At 38.4% G+C, this 20,614-nt stretch overlaps 1 protein-coding gene across 2 annotated transcripts in view; it reads right to left on the bottom strand.

The window, feature by feature from the left end:
- Positions 1-20,614, bottom strand: part of ntrk3b (neurotrophic tyrosine kinase, receptor, type 3b) — a 153,839-nt gene that overhangs the window by 112,091 nt on the left and 21,134 nt on the right. For both annotated transcript variants that reach the window (XM_048183729.1, XM_048183730.1), the window contains exons 2-3: positions 19,007-19,081; positions 15,649-15,720 (exon numbers count right to left, since the gene is read on the bottom strand). In XM_048183729.1, the coding sequence (XP_048039686.1) occupies positions 15,649-15,720; positions 19,007-19,081 (147 nt within the window). The remainder of the gene's footprint in view (positions 1-15,648; positions 15,721-19,006; positions 19,082-20,614) is intronic.

Below are 20,614 nucleotides of genomic sequence, written 5' to 3'. Positions count from 1 at the left end.
TTACGCAGCACTTTTGAGCTTCAACGAGAACCATTGAGGTTCATTCTAGTGTTACGCAGCACGTTTGAGCTTCAACGAGAACCACTGAGGTTCATTCTCGTGTTACGTAGCACGTTTGAGCTTCAGCGAGAACCACTGAGGTTCATTCTCGTGTTACGCAGCACGTTTGAGCTTCCGCGAGAACCAATGAGGTTCATTCTCGTGTTACGCAGCACGTTTGAGCTTCAGCGAGAACCAATGAGGTTCATTCGCGTGTTACGCAGCACGTTTGAGCTTCCGCGAGAACCAATGAGGTTCATTCTCGTGTTACGCAGCACGTTTGAGCTTCAGCAAGAACCAATGAGGCTCATTCTCGTGTTACGCAGCACGTTTGAGCTTCAACGAGAACCATTGAGGTTCATTCTAGTGTTACGCAGCACGTTTGAGCTTCAACGAGAACCACTGAGGTTCATTCTCGTGTTACGTAGCACGTTTGAGCTTCAGCGAGAACCACTGAGGTTCATTCTCGTGTTACGCAGCACGTTTGAGCTTCCGCGAGAACCAATGAGGTTCATTCTCGTGTTACGCAGCACGTTTGAGCTTCAGCGAGAACAAATGAGGTTCATTCTCGTGTTACGCAGCACGTTTGAGCTTCCGCGAGAACCAATGAGGTTCATTCTCGTGTTACGCAGCACGTTTGAGCTTCAGCAAGAACCAATGAGGCTCATTCTCGTGTTACGCAGCACGTTTGAGCTTCAACGAGAACCATTGAGGTTCATTCTAGTGTTACGCAGCACGTTTGAGCTTCAACGAGAACCACTGAGGTTCATTCTCGTGTTACGTAGCACGTTTGAGCTTCAGCGAGAACCACTGAGGTTCATTCTCGTGTTACGCAGCACGTTTGAGCTTCCGCGAGAACCAATGAGGTTCATTCTCGTGTTACGCAGCACGTTTGAGCTTCAGCGAGAACCAATGAGGTTCATTCTCGTGTTACGCAGCACGTTTGAGCTTCCGCGAGAACCAATGAGGTTCATTCTCGTGTTACGCAGCACGTTTGAGCTTCAGCAAGAACCAATGAGGCTCATTCTCGTGTTACGCAGCACGTTTGAGCTTCAACGAGAACCATTGAGGTTCATTCTCGTGTTACGCAGCACGTTTGAGCTTCAGCGAGAACCAATGAGGCTCATTCTCGTGTTACGCAGCACGTTTGAGCTTCAGCGAGAACCAATGAGGCTCATTCTCGTGTTACGCAGCACGTTTGAGCTTCAACGAGAACCATTGAGGTTCATTCTAGTGTTACGCAGCACGTTTGAGCTTCAGCAAGAACCAATGAGGCTCATTCTCGTGTTACGCAGCACGTTTGAGCTTCAGCGAGAACCAATGAGGCTCATTCTCGTGTTACGCAGCACTTTTGAGCTTCAACAAGAACCATTGAGGTTCATTCTAGTGTTACGCAGCACATTTGAGCTTCTGCAAGAACCTATGAGGTTCATTCTCGTGTTACGCAGCACGTTTGAGCTTCAGCGAGAACCAATGAGGCTCATTCTCGTGTTACGCAGCACGTTTGAGCTTCAGCGAGAACCAATGAGGCTCATTCTCGTGTTACGCAGCACGTTTGAGCTTCAGCGAGAACCAATGAGGCTCATTCTCGTGTTACGCAGCACGTTTGAGCTTCAGCGAGAACCAATGAGGCTCATTCTCGTGTTACGCAGCACGTTTGAGCTTCAGCGAGAACCAATGAGGCTCATTCTCGTGTTACGCAGCACGTTTGAGCTTCAGCGAGAACCAATGAGGCTCATTCTCGTGTTACGCAGCACGTTTGAGCTTCAACGAGAACCATTGAGGTTCATTCTCGTGTTACGCAGCACGTTTGAGCTTCAGCAAGAACCAATGAGGCTCATTCTCGTGTTACGCAACACGTTTGAGCTTCAACGAGAACCATTGAGGTTCATTCTAGTGTTACGCAGCACGTTTGAGCTTCAACGAGAACCACTGAGGTTCATTCTCGTGTTACGCAGCACGTTTGAGCTTCAGCAAGAACCAATGAGGCTCATTCTCGTGTTACGCAGCACGTTTGAGCTTCAACGAGAACCATTGAGGTTCATTCTAGTGTTACGCAGCACGTTTGAGCTTCAGCGAGAACCAATGAGGCTCATTCTCGTGTTACGCAGCACGTTTGAGCTTCAGCGAGAACCAATGAGGCTCATTCTCGTGTTACGCAGCACGTTTGAGCTTCAGCGAGAACCATTGAGGTTCATTCTTGTGTTACGCAGCACGTTTGAGCTTCAGCGAGAACCATTGAGGTTCGTTCTCGTGTTACGCAGCACGTTTGAGCTTCAGCGAGAACCATTGAGGTTCGTTCTCGTGTTACGCAGCACGTTTGAGCTTCAGCGAGAACCATTGAGGTTCATTCTCGCATTACACAGCATGTTTGAGCTTCAGTGAGAACCAATGAGGTTCATTCTCGGGTTACACAGCACGTTTGAGCTTCCGCAAGAACCAATGAGGTTCATTCTCGTGTTACGCAGCACGTTTGAGCTTCAGTGAGAACCAATGAGGTTCATTCTCGTGTTACGCAGCACGTTTGAGCTTCAGTGAGAACCAATGAGGTTCATTCTCGTGTTACGCAGCACGTTTGAGCTTCAGCGAGAACCATTGAGGTTCGTTCTCGTGTTACGCAGCACGTTTGAGCTTCAGCGAGAACCATTGAGGTTCATTCTCGCATTACACAGCATGTTTGAGCTTCAGTGAGAACCAATGAGGTTCATTCTCGGGTTACACAGCACGTTTGAGCTTCCGCAAGAACCAATGAGGTTCATTCTCGTGTTACGCAGCACGTTTGAGCTTCAGTGAGAACCAATGAGGTTCATTCTCGTGTTACGCAGCACGTTTGAGCTTCAGTGAGAACCAATGAGGTTCATTCTCGTGTTACGCAGCACGTTTGAGCTTCAGCGAGAACCAATGAGGTTCATTCTTGTGTTACGCAGCATGCTTGAGATTCTGAAAGAACCAATGAGGTTCAGGTTTGGAACGACATGAAGGCGAGTAATTAATGTCAGAATTTTCCTTTTTGGATGAACTATCTCTTTAAGCATCTGTTGCCATGCTTTTGGTTGATCTCTAAGATACAGAGGGTCCAATTACGTTAGGAAAACCAAATCTCCAGCGGATCGACCAGATCAAGGCAGCCCACTGATTGAGTTTTGCAGGGCCGTGCAGCTTTGCTCCAAACACCGTAACCCTGTGCCAGTAAAACATTGCCATCTGCCCCTGTCTCTCAACTCATCAGAGCAGCTGAAGGTGGCGGGCCCAGGTGTCGGGGCACGGCAGCTCCGTGGATGACAGCTTTGAGCTGCTGAGAGGTGCCGGCATTCTGCCAGGTCTGGGCACAGTGACAGTTCGGCATTCATTAGTACCCCTCACACCTCTGTCATGCGCGGGACCCTCTACTATCTGTCCTGACAAGCTTTGACCTTACGGTTGGTGTATTTGAAGGTAAGTACAAAATAGGGTTTGGCTGTATCAAAGTATAGACCGAGCGATGGTAGAAATGATTCAACTGATATATACATTACTGTTCAAAAGTTTGGGATTGGAAAGATTTTAAAATGTTTATGAAAGAAGTCTCTTATGCTCACTAAGTCTGCATTAAATTGGTCAAAAATACAGTAGAAATAGTAATATTGTGAAATACAATTACACATTTTACATTATACAATTTTGCATTGTTACAATGATGTAAAATTACATAACAAGATTTAGGTGACATAACATTCACCCAATAGTCATGATTTGCTGAAAAGCTGCTTAAACTGCAAAATAAGCTGTTTTATTCAGTAATTTTGTCTTGTTTTCTTGTAAAAATATCTATATATCAGAACTACTAGTTATTTTCAAGTCAACACCCTCATGTTAATTACTGAGAAGAAAGGCATGCAATTGCAATAATAGATTAAAATGGCCTTGCTGGGTTTAACTGCTGTTCAGTTGCTCTTTGCTGTAGAAAATGCCTTTTTTAAAAGGCTGAATCAGTAATTTGCACTGGTGCTGTGTATACTATCATGAAATTTATTAAATGTGAGAAACAAAATTGTGTTAATAGTACTATGACCTGTTTTCAGAGACTATATTTTGAATGTTTTATTTGCCTCATTGGCAAATAGTTTTTCTTGCTTTAAGCATAAACCTCACTGAAATGTATAATTTTTGCTTTGAAAAGAGATTATTTTTCTTAATTACAATTAGTTACATAATTAACTACAGCCACATTCACACAGCAGCAGAATACGTTGTCAGTCCTCTATTGTTAGGTTCACACACAGTACAGTTATTCACGGGAGTGACAACCGCATTCTGTAACCGAACTCACACCTGTAAATTTTCAGGACTCACAAGTGCATTTTTGGAAAACCTGCGCTGTGTGCACTGGATAACTAGTTGTCTGTTGCGTCATACAGTGCGAGAGAGTCGCTTTGTGCTGCACAAATATGTCTGCCATGTGTTTTGCGGGTTTCATGTGTGTTTTGACGTTTTCATGTGTGGTTTCGGTAACTCACAGTGACGGAGATGTGAGATGTCTATCATCACAAGGTTTTAGATCCAGTCAAGTTTCTCCACTGCTCCCGTCAGTTTTGTGTTCTACGACTCAAATTATCCGCTCTCCACCCAGATATAAAATCTGCTGTCGGTTAATGAAGTTTGACGGATGAACGAGCCACTCGATTGAAGACTTTTCAGTTTTATGTGGTTGTCAATCCCAAAAACTGACACTGTAGCCTATAGGGCTGCATGATATTGGAAAAAACTGACATTGCGATGTTTTGTTTTTTCTGCGATATATATTGCGATATGAAAAAAAAAAATTCATCAGATGACTTGAATAGCTCTGTTTAGAAAGATTTAATCATTCTAGGATGATTGGGGCGATTTTGTAGTTGAGTGAATATGCATAGAAAATAATTAACAATTACAAGCACAGATAAATATAATAGAACAAAGATACAAATGAAATAAATAGTGCTTTATATATTTCAGGTAAGTCTAACAGTATACAGGTACAGAAATTTAAAAATAACACTGCATAGTCTCACTGTATAAATTAAACAATTAATCTGTTAAAACTACAAAAGTGATTTTTCTCTTTGTCTTTTGTTGTTTAATTAACATTAATGAGCAGGGGTTGCTGTCACTTTAAGACTGAATGCACGGCGCAGATACATAATACTGATACACATCCACTTTTCTTTCTCAATTGTTTCGTTCACCTAAGCCATAATCAGTTGTTTTTACGGCGATAGCCGATTTTTTTACGTGCATTTCGACTATTTTTTTGCACGTATGTCTCCGTTCAGGCACAAATAGACGTGGAAGAGAACGGCACGCGGTGTTCACGTGCATCCACACTGCTCTGTGTGCGTTCAGAAGAGTTTTCTTTCGCGCCATCTTGCACTCAAATGGTTTAAAATCTCTTGACCTAAAACACGTTCAAATGATAATCTTTCATTGTATGATGGACAAACTTTGCAATTAATCAGAGAATCAAGGCCGTTTTGAAACATGATGTCTGGTCCGTACAGATTAACGATCCATATACTAGACATCGCACATCCTGCGTTGTGACTGTTGCGGATGTGCACATTGCGATTTTGATGCTAAAATTATATACCGTGCAGCCCTTAATCATACTGGTTCAACATATTGCTTCAGCTTCACATTTATATTTAAATGCCAGTTTTAGACTTAGACTTTTATTATTTATTTCTTAAGTTTCAGCTTGCATGTTCAAGAAAGTGAAATGATTCAGAAAGACTGAAAGCAAGTGCAGCTGCAGCCAATAATTCAAATAAAAGCCTGACTATTAAGCAGAGAAGCTCAATGTTACTGCGGCAAAAATGAAAATGGAAATAAAAATGTAATTATATGTGCAAATTTGCTGTACTGAACCAGTCGTGTAAACAACTTAGCTCACTGCCTGAAACATCTCAAAAACTACAACTTGAATAAATGTCACTGTGAGTTCAGTTTTTGTTCACATTCTTCTGCAATTATGTTAAACAGGCCACCCGACTGAGACTGAACAATGTTCAGTGCACCATTTTTTTTTTTTTTCATCGTCTGGGATGAAACACATCCTATGCTGTATCAGCTGTTGTTGAGAAAGCAGGCTAAAACAAGATGACCCCAACAGTGAGTGGACAAGGTGTGAATGGAAGACATCTCCCAACAATCCCCTGGAGTTTGAGCAGACAGTGATGAGCTTGAGCTAGCGGCTGTGATAAAACGCGCCGGACTGGAATGAGTGACAGCGGCTTGGAGAGGCTGTCTTTACCTATGTACACACAGTGTCAGTCCGAGAGCCCGTAACTGTCTGTCAAAATCCAACCTGCTGACTGAGCAAAGCATGTGAGCCGGGGTGGATCAATACGCCCTAATCTTATTTAAAAGACAGAAATCTTGAGGGAAAAATTACATTAGTTAAAGCCTGCAGAGACAACAATAACTTTGACTTGTGTGTCGTATATCTGCCATATTGCAATTATAGTAGCTCACTATAGATCTTCTTTGGATTCTATTGACAGATTTGGGTGTTAGAGCTGCAACCTGGTAAAGGCAAAATATGCTCTTGTGATAATACATAATATAAAGGGTTAGTTCACCCAAAAATGAAAATGATGTCATTAATGACTCACCCTTATGTCCTTCCAAACCCGTAAGACCTCCGTTCATCTTCAGAACACAGTTTAAGATATTTTAGATTTAGTCCGAGAGCTTTCTGTCCCTCCATTGAAAATGTATGTACGGTGCACTGTCCATGTCCAGAAAGGTAATAAAAACATCATCAAAGTAGTCCATGTGACATCAGTGGGTTAGTTAGAATTTGTTGAAGCATCGAAAATACATTTTGGTCCAAAAATAACAAAAACTATGACTTTATTCAGCATTGTCTTCTCTTCCGGAATCCTTTCCAATGAATTGATTCCATTGAATCCTTTCATCTGTCGGCGTTGGTAATGCACTTTTATGCCGCCGTGGTTGTTTTTGGCGATTAGGACATCCGCGACATTTTGAAGCATCGAAATACATTTTGGTCCAAAAATAACAAAAACTACGACTTTATTCACCATTGTATTCTCTTCCGGGTCTGTTGTCAATCCGTGTTCACGACTACTTCTTCTTCTTTCCTGTTTTACGGCGGTTGGCATCCAGCTTATTGGTGCATTACCGCCCCCTTCTGCTCCGGAGTGTGGTTCACGACTCCGCAGTGACGCTGCTGATGTAAGACGCTGTTGACGTGTTATCTGGTGCGCCCGAGCTTCGTTTACAGTCTGAGGGAGACGCACGCTGTATTCAAGCTATTCTACATTGTTTGTATTTTGGTATTGCTATATTTTTTAAAATGGTGCGTAAGTGTGCATGTCGTGGATGTCCTAATCACCAAAAATAACCACGGTGACGTAAAAGTGCATTACCAACGCCGACAGATGAAAGGATTCAATGGAATCAATTCAATGGAATCAATTCAATGGAAAGGTTAGTTTTTGTTATTTTTGGACCAAAATGTATTTTCGATGCTTCAACAAATTCTAACTAACCCACTGATGTCACATGGACTACTTTGATGATGTTTTTATTACCTTTCTGGACATGGACAGTGCACCGTACATACATTTTCAATGGAGGGACAGAAAGCTCTCAGACTAAATCTAAAATATCTTAAACTGTGTTCTGAAGATGAACGGAGGTCTTACGGGTTCGGAACGACATGAGGGTGAGTCATTAATGACATCATTTTCATTTTTGGGTGAACTAACCCTTTAATGTTCATTAAATAATATAATGTTTACTAAATAGCATTTATTATTATTATCAAGGCTTGCTGTGAATTTAGCAGATCCAAAAAAAAAACTTAACACAGTTTATGACAAGTTTAGGCTTACAACCAGGGTTAGGCGCTTATACATCAGTGTTATTCACCTATTCACCATTTAGATCCTCTCTGATGGATAAATCTGTTTAGATCCGCTCTGACGGACAACAAAAAACTCCCTGAAATTCAGATTGTGGTATTCTCTGTTTTTAATGTTATTTTTATTTATTATGCATTCCATTTTTATTCTTGTGTATTTGTTTCGTCTTTATGTAAAGCACTTTGAATTACCATTGTTTATGAAATGTGCTATACAAATAAAATTGCCTTGCCTATCATTTCCCTCTGAACAAAATAATTTTATTTTTAAAAATGTAATCATATGTGAGGCAGGGACTTCTGGGAATGTCCTTTTACTTTTATTATTATTATTGCAAATTATATGATAAATCTTAGATTTTGCTTGCAAAAAAACTAATTTGACAGTATTTACAGTATAAATTACATATAATGTGCCGTAAAACCATTTCGTTTTTCACCATATATGGCAAGGTATCTTATAGTTAACAACCAATTAACCAATTTTTACTGCGTTTTACAGTATTTTTCTGTAAAAAAAATATATATATATATTCTTTGAAAAATGTATTAAGAATTGATTTAAAACAATAAAGTATGATTTGTTGTAAAACGACAAAGAGAGAATGACAAAGTGCTTCTCAAGCCTATTCAAACGTATAACAAAACAAAAGGGTGTTACATTCAATCTTTAGCAAAAGCAGCAATTAATCCAAGCAGAATATCAAATTAGTGGACAAACCCCCTCTGAATTCATACTCTGTGCCCAACCACAGCTATTAGCTTATAACCCCACATAGGCTAAATGCTATGAGTTCTGCATATCTTATGGGGATGTTTGAAAAGCTTTCACAGCCTCTAAAATATTTCTACTGAGCTACATCCAAATGGCCGGGATAGCTTAGTCTGTTCATCTGATGCACATTTTGCACAAAAACGGCTGCAAACTGTGCCGCTGTGGACACCATTTGATCTGATATGATATCTGATATTTGATCTGGTATCTGTGGTTTAACAGAGAATTCTGCAACAAATTTAACCTAAATGCTTCTCACAAGATTTCACAGCGATGTTATTAATTCGGCGGTGAATTCAAGCGGTTTCTTCCTAGTGCACGTGTAATCTGGAAACCATGAGAAACGGTGTGACACTAACAGAAATAAATTGTGGCAGAAAAGGTCTAATGTTTTCAAGTGCTTTCAAGTGTTTCACACAATTTTTCCCAGCACTTCAAAGCTTTAAATATTGCCCAATTTGAATGTTATTTTTAATGTGATGTCCAAAAACATTATTTTTATACTTTATAGTTTGTCCCCATTTGTAAAACTAAAGGTTTCACGATCTAGGAAAGCAAACAATTATTTAGAAATAAAAAAGAATAAATTACCACTGTACCACTTACTGGCTTATTAGCCATTTCCACACCCTAGTATAAATATAAAATAAAAGTTATCTGAATCTCAACTCAAGCTCAGTGCTTTTCTGTCAGTCCTCACAGCACTGCAAATCAGGGGCTGGTGCCACCTTAGAACTTAAAGGGTTAGTTCACCCAAAAATGAAAATAATGTCATTAATTACTCACCCTCATGCCGTTCTACACCTGTAAGACCTTCATTCATCTTCAGAACACAAATTAAGATATTTTTGATAAAATCAGTTGGCTCAGTTTATTAACACTTTCAGTGCCCAGAAAGCTACTAAAAACATATTTAAAACAGTTCATGTGACTACAATGGTTCAACCTTAATGTTATGAAGTGACGAGAATAATTTGCGTATGCCAAAAAAGAAAAAACCAAATAACAACATTATTCAATAATATCTAGTGATGGGCGGTTTCAAAACACTGCGTCATGAAGCTTCGCAGCTTTCCGAATGTTTTGTTTCGAATCAGTGGTTCGGAGCGTGCTGCCAAAGTCACATGATTTCAGTAAATGAGGCTTCGTTATGTCATAAGTGTTATGTCGAAACGTTTCGAAATTTCAATGTTTCACCACTGGGGATGATGATCTCTGTGAAACCATGAAAACATGCTGTAAATATTGCCACAAATTTTGAGAAAAGCCGCCACAAATTCGTCATTTTAGGCCGCAAAAATCCGAAAAAAATTCTCGTGAAATCCTAAAAGGACTGATTGTCGAATTCTGACACATCACTGCTCTTCTACTGACTATCTTTATCAAGTGTCTTGATAACATTGGGTAAAATCTTTGAATAGACTCACATGAGCTCAGAATTGCGACGAATGTTGATCTTGAGTGATCGCATGAATTCCGTTATGACTGTTCACACTACGGTCGCATTACAAAACATCTGATCTGTATCGGATTTAGTACCAGATATGGAAGTGGCACAAATCGGAATTGAAAAGATCAGATTCCATGTGTTCACACCGCCATGGGGAAAACAGATATGAGTCACATGCGGGCAAAAAAAATCATATTTAGGCCACATTTATCTGCAGTGTGAACGTAGCCAACGCAGCAGCTCATATTTGAGAAATACACTGCAACATGCATGGACACTGTAAATAGTCGCAATAAGAATAGACCATTTTACCGCCACTGTTGTCTCGATGAACAATACATACTGCATCTGCCAAATGGAGTCTGACTAGTCTGACTAAAACATTTAGGGCCAAAAAAAAAAGCAGCAATGTCATTCTCTGGTGAGTCTACATGAGTGTCTGGATGGATCTGCCAGAAGAAACAACATATCAGTGAGACCACAAAAAGAAATCAGGCTTCACTGGGCAAAAGCTTTTAGGATCAGTGCGGAATCTCACAGGATTTATACTGAAAATGCAACCGGAAAGTACTGATTTTAAGGTCAATTTTTTTTTGTCAGTCACATATAGAGTCATATAAGCATCGTAAACCAGATTATAATTCGATACAATTGCTCAAATTACCATTAATTTTGTCCAGGCTATTATTAGTCTTTTCATAAATAGCCTTTACAAGTCATGAATGAAATTATAAAAATGAGACAGTAGCCTTTTCAGGCAGTTAATGTAATTTATTTTTATGCCTACTAATGTATAATCTGCTTTTTTGACTCCTGTACAAATTCATCAGGATCAAAATCTGGTAATGGGATTAAGCTTGAGGTATTTTTAGTTCCCTTTGCTGTCCGGGCAACCCAAACCACTTCTTTGTTTGTCTTTCATATTCTATAGCGTGTCCTATATTTAGCATATAAAGGCTAATCGTATTTCTAAAGTAGCTAATGCGTCTATTTGTCCTTTTTCTAACTTTACTTGCTTGCCGTTTGCGTTATTGGCTCCAGAGAGCTTTACATGACAGCGTGTGCAATGCATGATAATTAGTTCAGTGACCAGCTAGTGTCTAACATACTAGATCCAGACTTAAAAATGCATGTTTATATAGCTAAAGTGAAAGAAACTTGAAACTGAGAATAAATCATTTGAGCTTCTCTGAATATATGCAATAGAGTTTTCTAAATTCAGTTCATATTTCCACATGAATGAGGTGTCAACAAGCACTCATTTTAATAATATTTTAGCGTCATGTTAAATTATCATATTTGCAGACTTTTACATTTAAAAAATGCAAAAACAACATAACAACCTAAAATAGCAATGCCTTTCCCTGCAATGCCTTGGGGAAAATATAGATATGTCATTGTATGACAAATCTGGATGTATACTTCACACAATCCATATTTTTAAAAGACAACAGTGTGACACCTGGGCAGAACGTGATTCCACCAAGTCTATGTTGATCCTGGAACAACATTCCAATCAACCAATCAGATTTGAGGAACAAGGTTACAGTTAAGTTTAGGCTTACAACCAAGGTTAGCTGCATCAGTGCTATTCACCTATCATTCCCCTCTGATTTTAGGGATAACTTATGGATAGGGTTAGGTTATGGTTAGGATTACATTTTTGGACAGGAATGTTGCTCCAGGATCAACAGAATATGTCTAACTCAGCAAAATCAGGATGTGCATGTACTGGACAGTAAGTACAGTATGATAAAATATGAAAAATGAGAAACAAAAAAACATTTAGACTGCATTATATTATAATATTACAACGTCTAGCAGTATTTCCTGCATAAGATCACTCGGCCCTACAGTGAAGCCATTTTGTTAGAAATATTCTTGTGCATGTCTGAGTCATGTTGAAATGAACACGTACTATTTGGCCCCATAATTGAATGAGATGTCTGAGGAGGGGGTTCGGTGAAGAAAGTGACATTTTGGAAAAGGAGAATCACGTAGAGGAGAAAGACTTAATGAGGGAGAGACTTTCCGCCCTCCCTAGAGGATATGACCTTTCCTCCTCCCCTACAATGGGTCCTTCAAATTTATTAGGCCCCTGTTGATATGTGGGCTGTGGAGACACAATGTCTGGCCACCCAGACTGCACTCCGTCATTTAGCACGCAGGACGTTTAGGACACATAAAAACCAAAATGTTCACTCAAGTCAATGTGTGGAATTAACAAGCGTTTTTCTTTGGAAGCTGGGGAATTCATTGTTATGGAAATTTGGTTGAGATTAAGGAGCGTGCTATCAGTCAAACCCAAATTTCAAATACATTTCTTATATATTGTTATTGTAGATTCATTTCTGAGGTGAATCTAACAAAAACATGTACAGGTCATATTTTACCTCGAAGTAAAAATAAGAATTGAAGGACTTCCTATTGCTAATTTGGCTTGAAAATAAATTGTTAATACAAAGAAGAAAAAAATGTAATGGTAAAATAAGCTTAATTTATAGGCTTAATGCAAAATATATATTTTTATATTAGATTTTATATAATAGCTGTAAAAAAATCACAGTAAAAAATCTGGCAGCTGCGGTTGCCAGAAATTTTTCCGTAAAAATATGGTAGCAACATTTTAGGTTTTACAGATTTAACTGAAATTTACCGTAAAACAGTATTTCATTAACTGATATAATGTTAATTTACCAACCTATTGAAGTACTAATGTCTGTTTTGTACCTTTGTGCACTGACAAACACCAAACACAGGTGGCGATGAGAGTCACATGATGAATGAAAGCTCATCACAGGCAGCTTTTCCACAAACTGAGGAAGTGAATACTGATATATAGAAGGTGCACAGTGTCTTTTACACAAACACTAAACACCATCATGGTAACACACAAAACATTAAAAAAAAGGCAATAAACATTAATTTAACAACATTAGATGTAACATAAAACCCTAATGTACATAGCTGATTAGAAAAAAAAAAAAAAAAAAGAAAAACTAAGAAGAATAATAGTTATTTCAACAAAATACATCAAATTTAGATGCTTTTACTAGATAAGTAAAATGACATAAAATATGTTTTCTTTTCTTTTTTTTCTTTTGCCAAAAAATTATCTTGTTTCTGTTTGGGACAGAAACAAGAAACAAGATTTCAAACAGAAACAAGATTATTTTTCTTACCCTGTTGGCAGATAATTTTGCTTGTTTTAAGCAAAAACTCACTTCATTTAGATTTTTTTCCCCCAGAAAACAGGAAAAAATATCTTATGTTTACTTATCTAGTAAAAGCATCTGGATTTAAGAATTGTTAGATATTTCGACTGGAAACAAGACAAAATAAGAAATAAGAAAAGGATTTTTTTGCAGTTTAAATGTACCATTAAATCGTAGCATTTTTCAGTCTTTTATGGTAAAAATGTAGGGCGGGACTTGATTTTGTGGTTTGCCAATGGTGGATCTCATGTGAGTGACAGGTTGCCCCGCCCTCGCAGCAGCATCATCAGAGAAGAAATGTCGCTGCAAGAGTGAGGGGAAGTTATTTTGATTAAAGATTACGAGGACACATTCATTAAAAAAAAAAAAAAATGGCATGCACGGATAGATTATTTATAATAAATACTGCAATATTCCATAAAAATTAGAATTGTAAATTTCGGTTTCATGGTGACTTTAAGGAAAATTCAAAATATAAACTTGTTGGAGTCCTGGAGAAAGCTGTCTGTGAGCTTTGCCATTCATCTCAGTAGCTGTACTGTACTTAACTTACTCCACATTGCCTTAATCAATGTTTTGTCTTTGAAAACGCTGGCCATTACTGAATGTGATTTAATTCCATCAGCCATTAGAACTTCAAAAGCGGCCACTTTAATCCTCTGAGAGCCACAATTAAATAAGACACAAGCAGTCATCATCTTTGTTACTGAAGTTCCCGACCATATTTTTAATGACCGCACAATTAGCATGTCCATCTGCTCTGTTTGTGCCTCAAATGAACACGGCATCTTTTAGCCCATTCATGAAGTGCTTAGCCTGTGTGCTTGCCTGTAATTGAGACCATTACCGCATACTTTAGAAATGCATGAATTTTTCTGGTTGTGAGACTATGAAAGACACCAAAGGTCACGGCTAGAGGTTTTGCATACTGTCAAGTAAGGTAAAAAAAAAATGTAGTAATGAGAATGTCATGATAGTTTCTCTAAGCTATGGTAAAAAATACCTCCATTCATTAGTTGTGCAAAGGTTAAAAGCAATGTTAGCTAACATGAAAAGTAAAAGCTATGGTCGGCAAATAGTTATGCCCTCCAACTGGCACCTGTATTTCACAAGTAAAAAAATTATCAGCAGAATATTTGACATTAAAAAAATCACCCCGTCTATTTTGTAAATGCAGGTTATTGATCTGATTTTGAACAATTCATCCGTGCAGGCTTATTTTAAAAAATAATGGACCTTGTAGGAGTGCCATTTCCAGGAAAACTTAATAAAATATGAAAAAAAGAGATCAAATCATGTTGATTTCTGATCGAACTACTGTACCTTTAATGATCAAAAACATTAAAAGACTAGAAGTTGTTTTTTATCTCATTCCAATGACTCAAATCTTTTGATTCATTCACTGATTCAGTCAGTGAATCTTTCAGTCAGTTTCTAAAGTAGCTAATGCATCTAACTGTCCTTTTTCTAAATTTACTTGCTTGCCGTTTGCGTTCAGTCAGTTGCATCATTAAACTAAAGTATTACAAAACAATATACACTAAATGTAGCTTGCCCAACACTAGCTATGTTTCCATCCAAACTTTTGAATTTAACTTATGCGCAAAATTGCAATATTGCATAAAACATTTGCGAATAAAGCACCGTTTCCATCTAGTGAGTCAAAGAGAACAAAATCATCACTTCCTGATAAACTTTTGCTAAATATCACTAAGAAACATAGTAGAAGCCACTGTATATAATAGTTTTCATATATAATAAATTATTTGCATCTCAGAGTGCGCAGACAAAACGCAATAAACATGTGATCTTGCTTTCAAGACAGTTCTGGGAGGAATTATACCAAACCAAACTGGCGACAGACTTCTGAATGACCACAACAGCATTTCAGATGCGTTGCAACAAGATTATGTACAGTTATGCCGCCCCATCGCGCAAATTCACATGACTTTTTTGATGCACATCAAGGAATTTATTCTTTAAATGTGTTTCCATCATAGTCAATGTGCATGTTTTCTTATCGGATAGAAAATTTATCTGACTCAAATGTGATTTTTAGAATTTTTGCGCATCTTGACGTTTCCATCCAGCAGTTTTTGATTCGATATCTCAAAATGTGCATAAAAATAGGAGCATGGAAACATAGCTAATGTTTACAAGTTCATGGAAGTAAACAAGAATGATTCATTCACTTAAACGATTCATTCAGAGAATGATGTGTCCTTCGTGACACAAACACACTAATAGAAGACATTATACTCACATGTAGCGGAGGTGAGGGTTCTGTGCAAATGCACGTGGCTGGATTGTCCGTAAATTGCAGTTCATTATTGTCCTGAAAAAAAAAAAAGAGAGAGTTACTACTATATGAAAATGCACAGTTCCTCTCTAACATCTTATAGGTGTCACAAATGACCAGCATCAATCCAGCAATGATGACTGCAAATGAATTTCCCAAGGTAAGACCACCAACATTTATTTCAGCCTCCACACAGCGCGGTTCATCCGGTAATTTTGACTGAGGGCCCTGTTGTTGGTCATTTGCACCTGGCATTGCAAGTCGATCATTCAAACCTGAGAAAGCCAACAGTTCATTAGAGCCTTGCAGCTTGATATACATCGTTTATGATGATAAACTGCAGAAGCAATCTCAGTTTGCCATCTTTCCCATCTCTTCAGAGAGTGTCGTTAGAATAATGGTATCATCAGGGTCCCCAATTTCACAGCGCTGAGCCGCAGCGGCAGCTGGAATGAATTGTGCATCCTAAAGACTCTGTGCACAGTCTCGGTGGCATTAATTGGTAATGACTGCATCCTTTTCATTACAGGAATTTAATGCAAAAAGTGATTACACTCACAACACCCTTATCCGGTGAACAGTAATCAGTACAGAATTAGTTTTATTATGATGATGGCTCTATAGTAAACCATTTCTAGGAATACAATTATCCGTCCCTATTATGAGAAAGAAATAAGGAGGATGTTGGCCACGTTTATACCATTTTTCTTCTTAAACATTCAGCTCTTAAAAAACAAATGCAAGGGGCCTTATTACGAAAGCCTCATGATGGTCCTTCACGTGACATGCGTGAACTTGTGGGGGTGGGATTACGAGTGTAGGCAGATATTTCATTCCGGTACTGCTGCAGATTTGGTGAACTAGTGAACTACAAGCAGGTCAATGGTTGCTACCAATGTTTGAACTAGAAAAGTTGGGCTGAATTTTTGTTTAAAAAGCCTGTCAGTTCAAATGGTATTTAGGCCTTTTGTACTTTAAACACCTTAAGAACTATACATCAGTAAAGGGACAGTTCACCCGGAAATAAAATTCTGTCATCAATCACTTACCATCATGTCATTTCGAACCTTCATGTGGAACACAAAAGAGATATTTTGAAGGTCAGTTTTGTGTTCTGCATAAGAAAAAAGGTCAAACAAGTTGAAAACAAGTAAATGATGACAGAATTTTCATTTTTTTAAATTATCCCTTTAAGACGATGGATGGATGGATGGATAGATAGATATATAGAAATTAGTATGATAGATAGATAGATAGATAGATAGATAGATAGATAGATAGATAGATAGATAGATAGATAGATAGATAGATAGATAGATAGATAGATAGATAGAAATTAGTATGATAGATAGATAGATAGATAGATAGATAGATAGATAGATAGATAGATAGATAGATAGATGGATGGATGAATGGAATCAGATAGATAGATAGATAGAAATTAGTATGATAGATAGATAGATAGATAGATAGATAGATAGATAGATAGATAGATAGATAGATAGATAGATAGATAGATAGATAGATGAATGGAATCAGATAGACAGATAGATAGATAGATAGATAGATAGATAGATAGATATTAGATAGATAGATAGATAGATAGATAGATAGATAGATAGATAGATAGATAGATAGATAGATAGATAGATAGATAGATAGATAGATAGATAGATAGAAATCAGGACAGAACTTTTGAAAATAGTTTGTACAGCAAGTCATCATTAAGTCAACATAATATCAGTGCACAAACTATCCTCTTGCTCACAGGTGGGCTGAGATGTTGTATGACTCAACTCATCTATTTCACACCGAACCTCCACAGACAGGTCTTGCATTCACGTGTTTGCTTATGCAACAACGCTATCTACAATGTTTGTGCTTGAAGCTGAATGACCTTTAGTGAAACCTCAGAGGGTAATTTAGAGGCCTGGAGGTCAGAGCTGTTCCCAGACGTGGGTGGGACCAGGAGAGCCCACCGTCAGCAGAAGAGAAAGTAATGTTAATGAGAAAAATGCAAATGGGAAGCTGGGAATAGTCCACTTGGCTTCCTTATTGAAGGATCAGGAGGAGTGGAGGGGAAAACTGGTTTGAGGTTACGATGAAGAGGATGGGGGTGAGAAAGATGAGAGCGCTTGGAAGAGGTGAAAGGAAGCTCAGAAGTGGGAGTGATGAAACACTGTGGGAGGTCTGGATCCGCAGCAGTTCGTCTAGTCGGTTTCATCCCACCAGACCTTTTCATCTTATAGAAAAAGTAGATGGCACAGGTTGATAGATCCTTAACTCAATCTGCTTGCAATCACATCATTTTCTATAGAGCACAGCTGATTGGTTAATGCTGTATCAGTAGCCAATGAGCTCACTGTCTAACCTTCAAATACTTGAGCCGATTCTCAATATGCGTTCTTGTCTGTACTTGTGGACTTGTGAAACGTCATCAGTCGCTGCCCAAATACTGTTCCAATTCAAAGTTCGCATCTAGCCAAGTACAGTTTAAATCCCCGGATGTGTTCTTGATCCGCCCCTTTTATCGAGGATGCATCGAGAGGTGACTTGTGCGGACCTGAGACAGTCAGGTATCCCAGAATGCTTCTCGCACTAACAGCAAGCGTCGATAGTAAAGGAGAAAACCCATGTAACTTAAACATATTACCATTATGGGGTTAAGACATGCTTTTTTTAGGTAAATACCAGTAAATTGACTAGCGGAAACATTAGTAAATTGCTTTGCGTGATTCATTTAAATACTCTTCTGTCATAAATTTTGCATCTGTAAGGGAAACTTCTACAAATGCATATGCAATAAGGTCAGCTACAAAAACAACTCAGTCCACACCTTTTTCAGCTCTAATTTTGCACTGCGTGTCTTTAGTAAATCCCGACAGTAGTTTTTTTAATGCCAAAAGAGGGTTTGCGCTGGCACAAGTTGTTAGTAAATCTGGCCCCAAATGTATAAATTGTGATTTTTTTTACCATCATTTACAAAATTACAATAAAAAATGTATGATGTAACCCCAGTCAGGTCTCTTGGGTAAAAGTCAAAGGAGACATCAACTGACTTGTTGTATGTCAGACTGTGTGATATACATCTCAAGACTAGTCATGATTGACTTTGTGTTGACTTTGCGATCAATCTTCTCACATTTTGACATCCTCACTGACAAACAGGACTGACATTATATCACAGAAGCCCTTGAGCTAATGTCAGCAATGTTCTGCCCTATGATTAAAGAAATCTCAAATGACCCAAATCGTACAGTGTGCACCAGACTTTAGAGTAAAACCCATATAACCACTATGGAATCTGTTTTTGAATACTCACAGTCTCTGGAGTCCTGTGTACAGTTCCATGTCAACATCCTTAAGAATCTGCAATCCAGTCCAATTCTCTATGTGTCTACAAAAGAAAAAGAGAAAATATTGAAAACAGCACCATTACCGCCAATTTATTCAACCAGGGGATATGTGTTTTTCCGCTTGATGGCTGGGGCAGGAACCCGACGGAAGGTCCCTGGAGTTTTGAAAAATGTATCATAGTTCAGTGAGCGCTCGTGAAACATTCCTCTCAGAGGCATTCGTGTGTGTTGGTTACGCAGATTGCCTAAGGGTGTGATTACTTGCAAATCACACTATGAAATAATTAGCAAAACAATTTGTTTTACCCTAGACTCTAAGGTCAAATGCATAGAACATATGGGAAACACAAAGATAATTATCATGTATACCATGTAGAACAACCAGAGACAAAAGTCAGCTTGTTTGTGGGATAGCTGGGATCACTGAAACACTAAATAAATGTGACATCAGTAATATAACTCACAATAACTCATTATAGTCATATCAGGTATGAGCAAGCACAATTTAACCCTCTCTTCCCAAAATAATTTATACAAAGAGTTCAAAAGTGTGGGGTCTTATTCAGAGGCGGCCTTTGCAATTTTGGGGCTGTTTACACGACACCGTTTTCAACTAAAAATGTAAAACCTTTTATGCGTTTTGGCCGTTCATTTACAAGACAACGCCGTTTTGGGTGCCTTAAAGTGCAAACTTTTGAAAACGTGAAAATATGAAGAAAAAAAAAAAAACAGACAAGCATTTAATGCAATGCAGCTGCAATTACTTTATTATCTCTGCTCTATTCAGCAGTGTTATCTCATATTTCACTCGTAATAGTCTATAATTTACACATTCTATCTCTTTAACCATAATGAAATGAGACTTTTAAATATGAAACTAAACCACCAGTAGGTGGCGGCAACTCATTGTCTTAACAAGTGAGTCATTGAATCATTCAGTAAAATGATTCGGCTGAACCGTTCAGGTATGAGTGAATCGTTGAGTCATTCATTAGAATGATTTGTTCAAAAACACAGATTCATTTAGTAACAAAACATCACTGTGTTGCTCTGAGATGCACAATGGCTCTGCTAGAGCAAAAACAAGTCTAAAATGTAAGTTACCACCTAATATTAACTTCTTGTTTATTGTTCTTGCATAAAATCAATATGACATTTGCAAACGTGCTGATATTTGGGAAAACAGCACTCTTGCTTGTATGATAAATATTAAAAACAAGAACTCACACAGAGACTCTGGCGTCTGCATGGCATGATGGCAGGGGCGGGGCTCTTTTTCGAGCGCAAGCCGAGGCCCTTTCTGTTTCAAAGCCCGTTTCAAGTGACACAGGTGAAACATAGCAAAGGCCACTACAGGTCTTGTTGACAAACTACTTTAATTCATATATACTGTATGTTTAATTGACATCTAAACTTACTGTAAGTTTCCCAGTCATCAGTCATTTCCGTAGCACAAATAGTGCGGGAGGAGTTATGTTCTGAATTTTAATACTTAGGGTTTGTTCAAACAACTAACCCTAGGTATTAGCAATAGTGAATGTGTTTTCATACAATGATAATGATCATAAATGGAC

Source organism: Megalobrama amblycephala, linkage group LG3, assembly GCF_018812025.1.
Source record: "Megalobrama amblycephala isolate DHTTF-2021 linkage group LG3, ASM1881202v1, whole genome shotgun sequence".
In the NCBI taxonomy this organism is placed as follows: Eukaryota; Metazoa; Chordata; class Actinopteri; order Cypriniformes; family Xenocyprididae; genus Megalobrama; species Megalobrama amblycephala.
The sequence above is the reverse complement of the archived record's forward strand: the minus strand, read 5'-3'. Positions and strand labels throughout refer to the sequence as shown.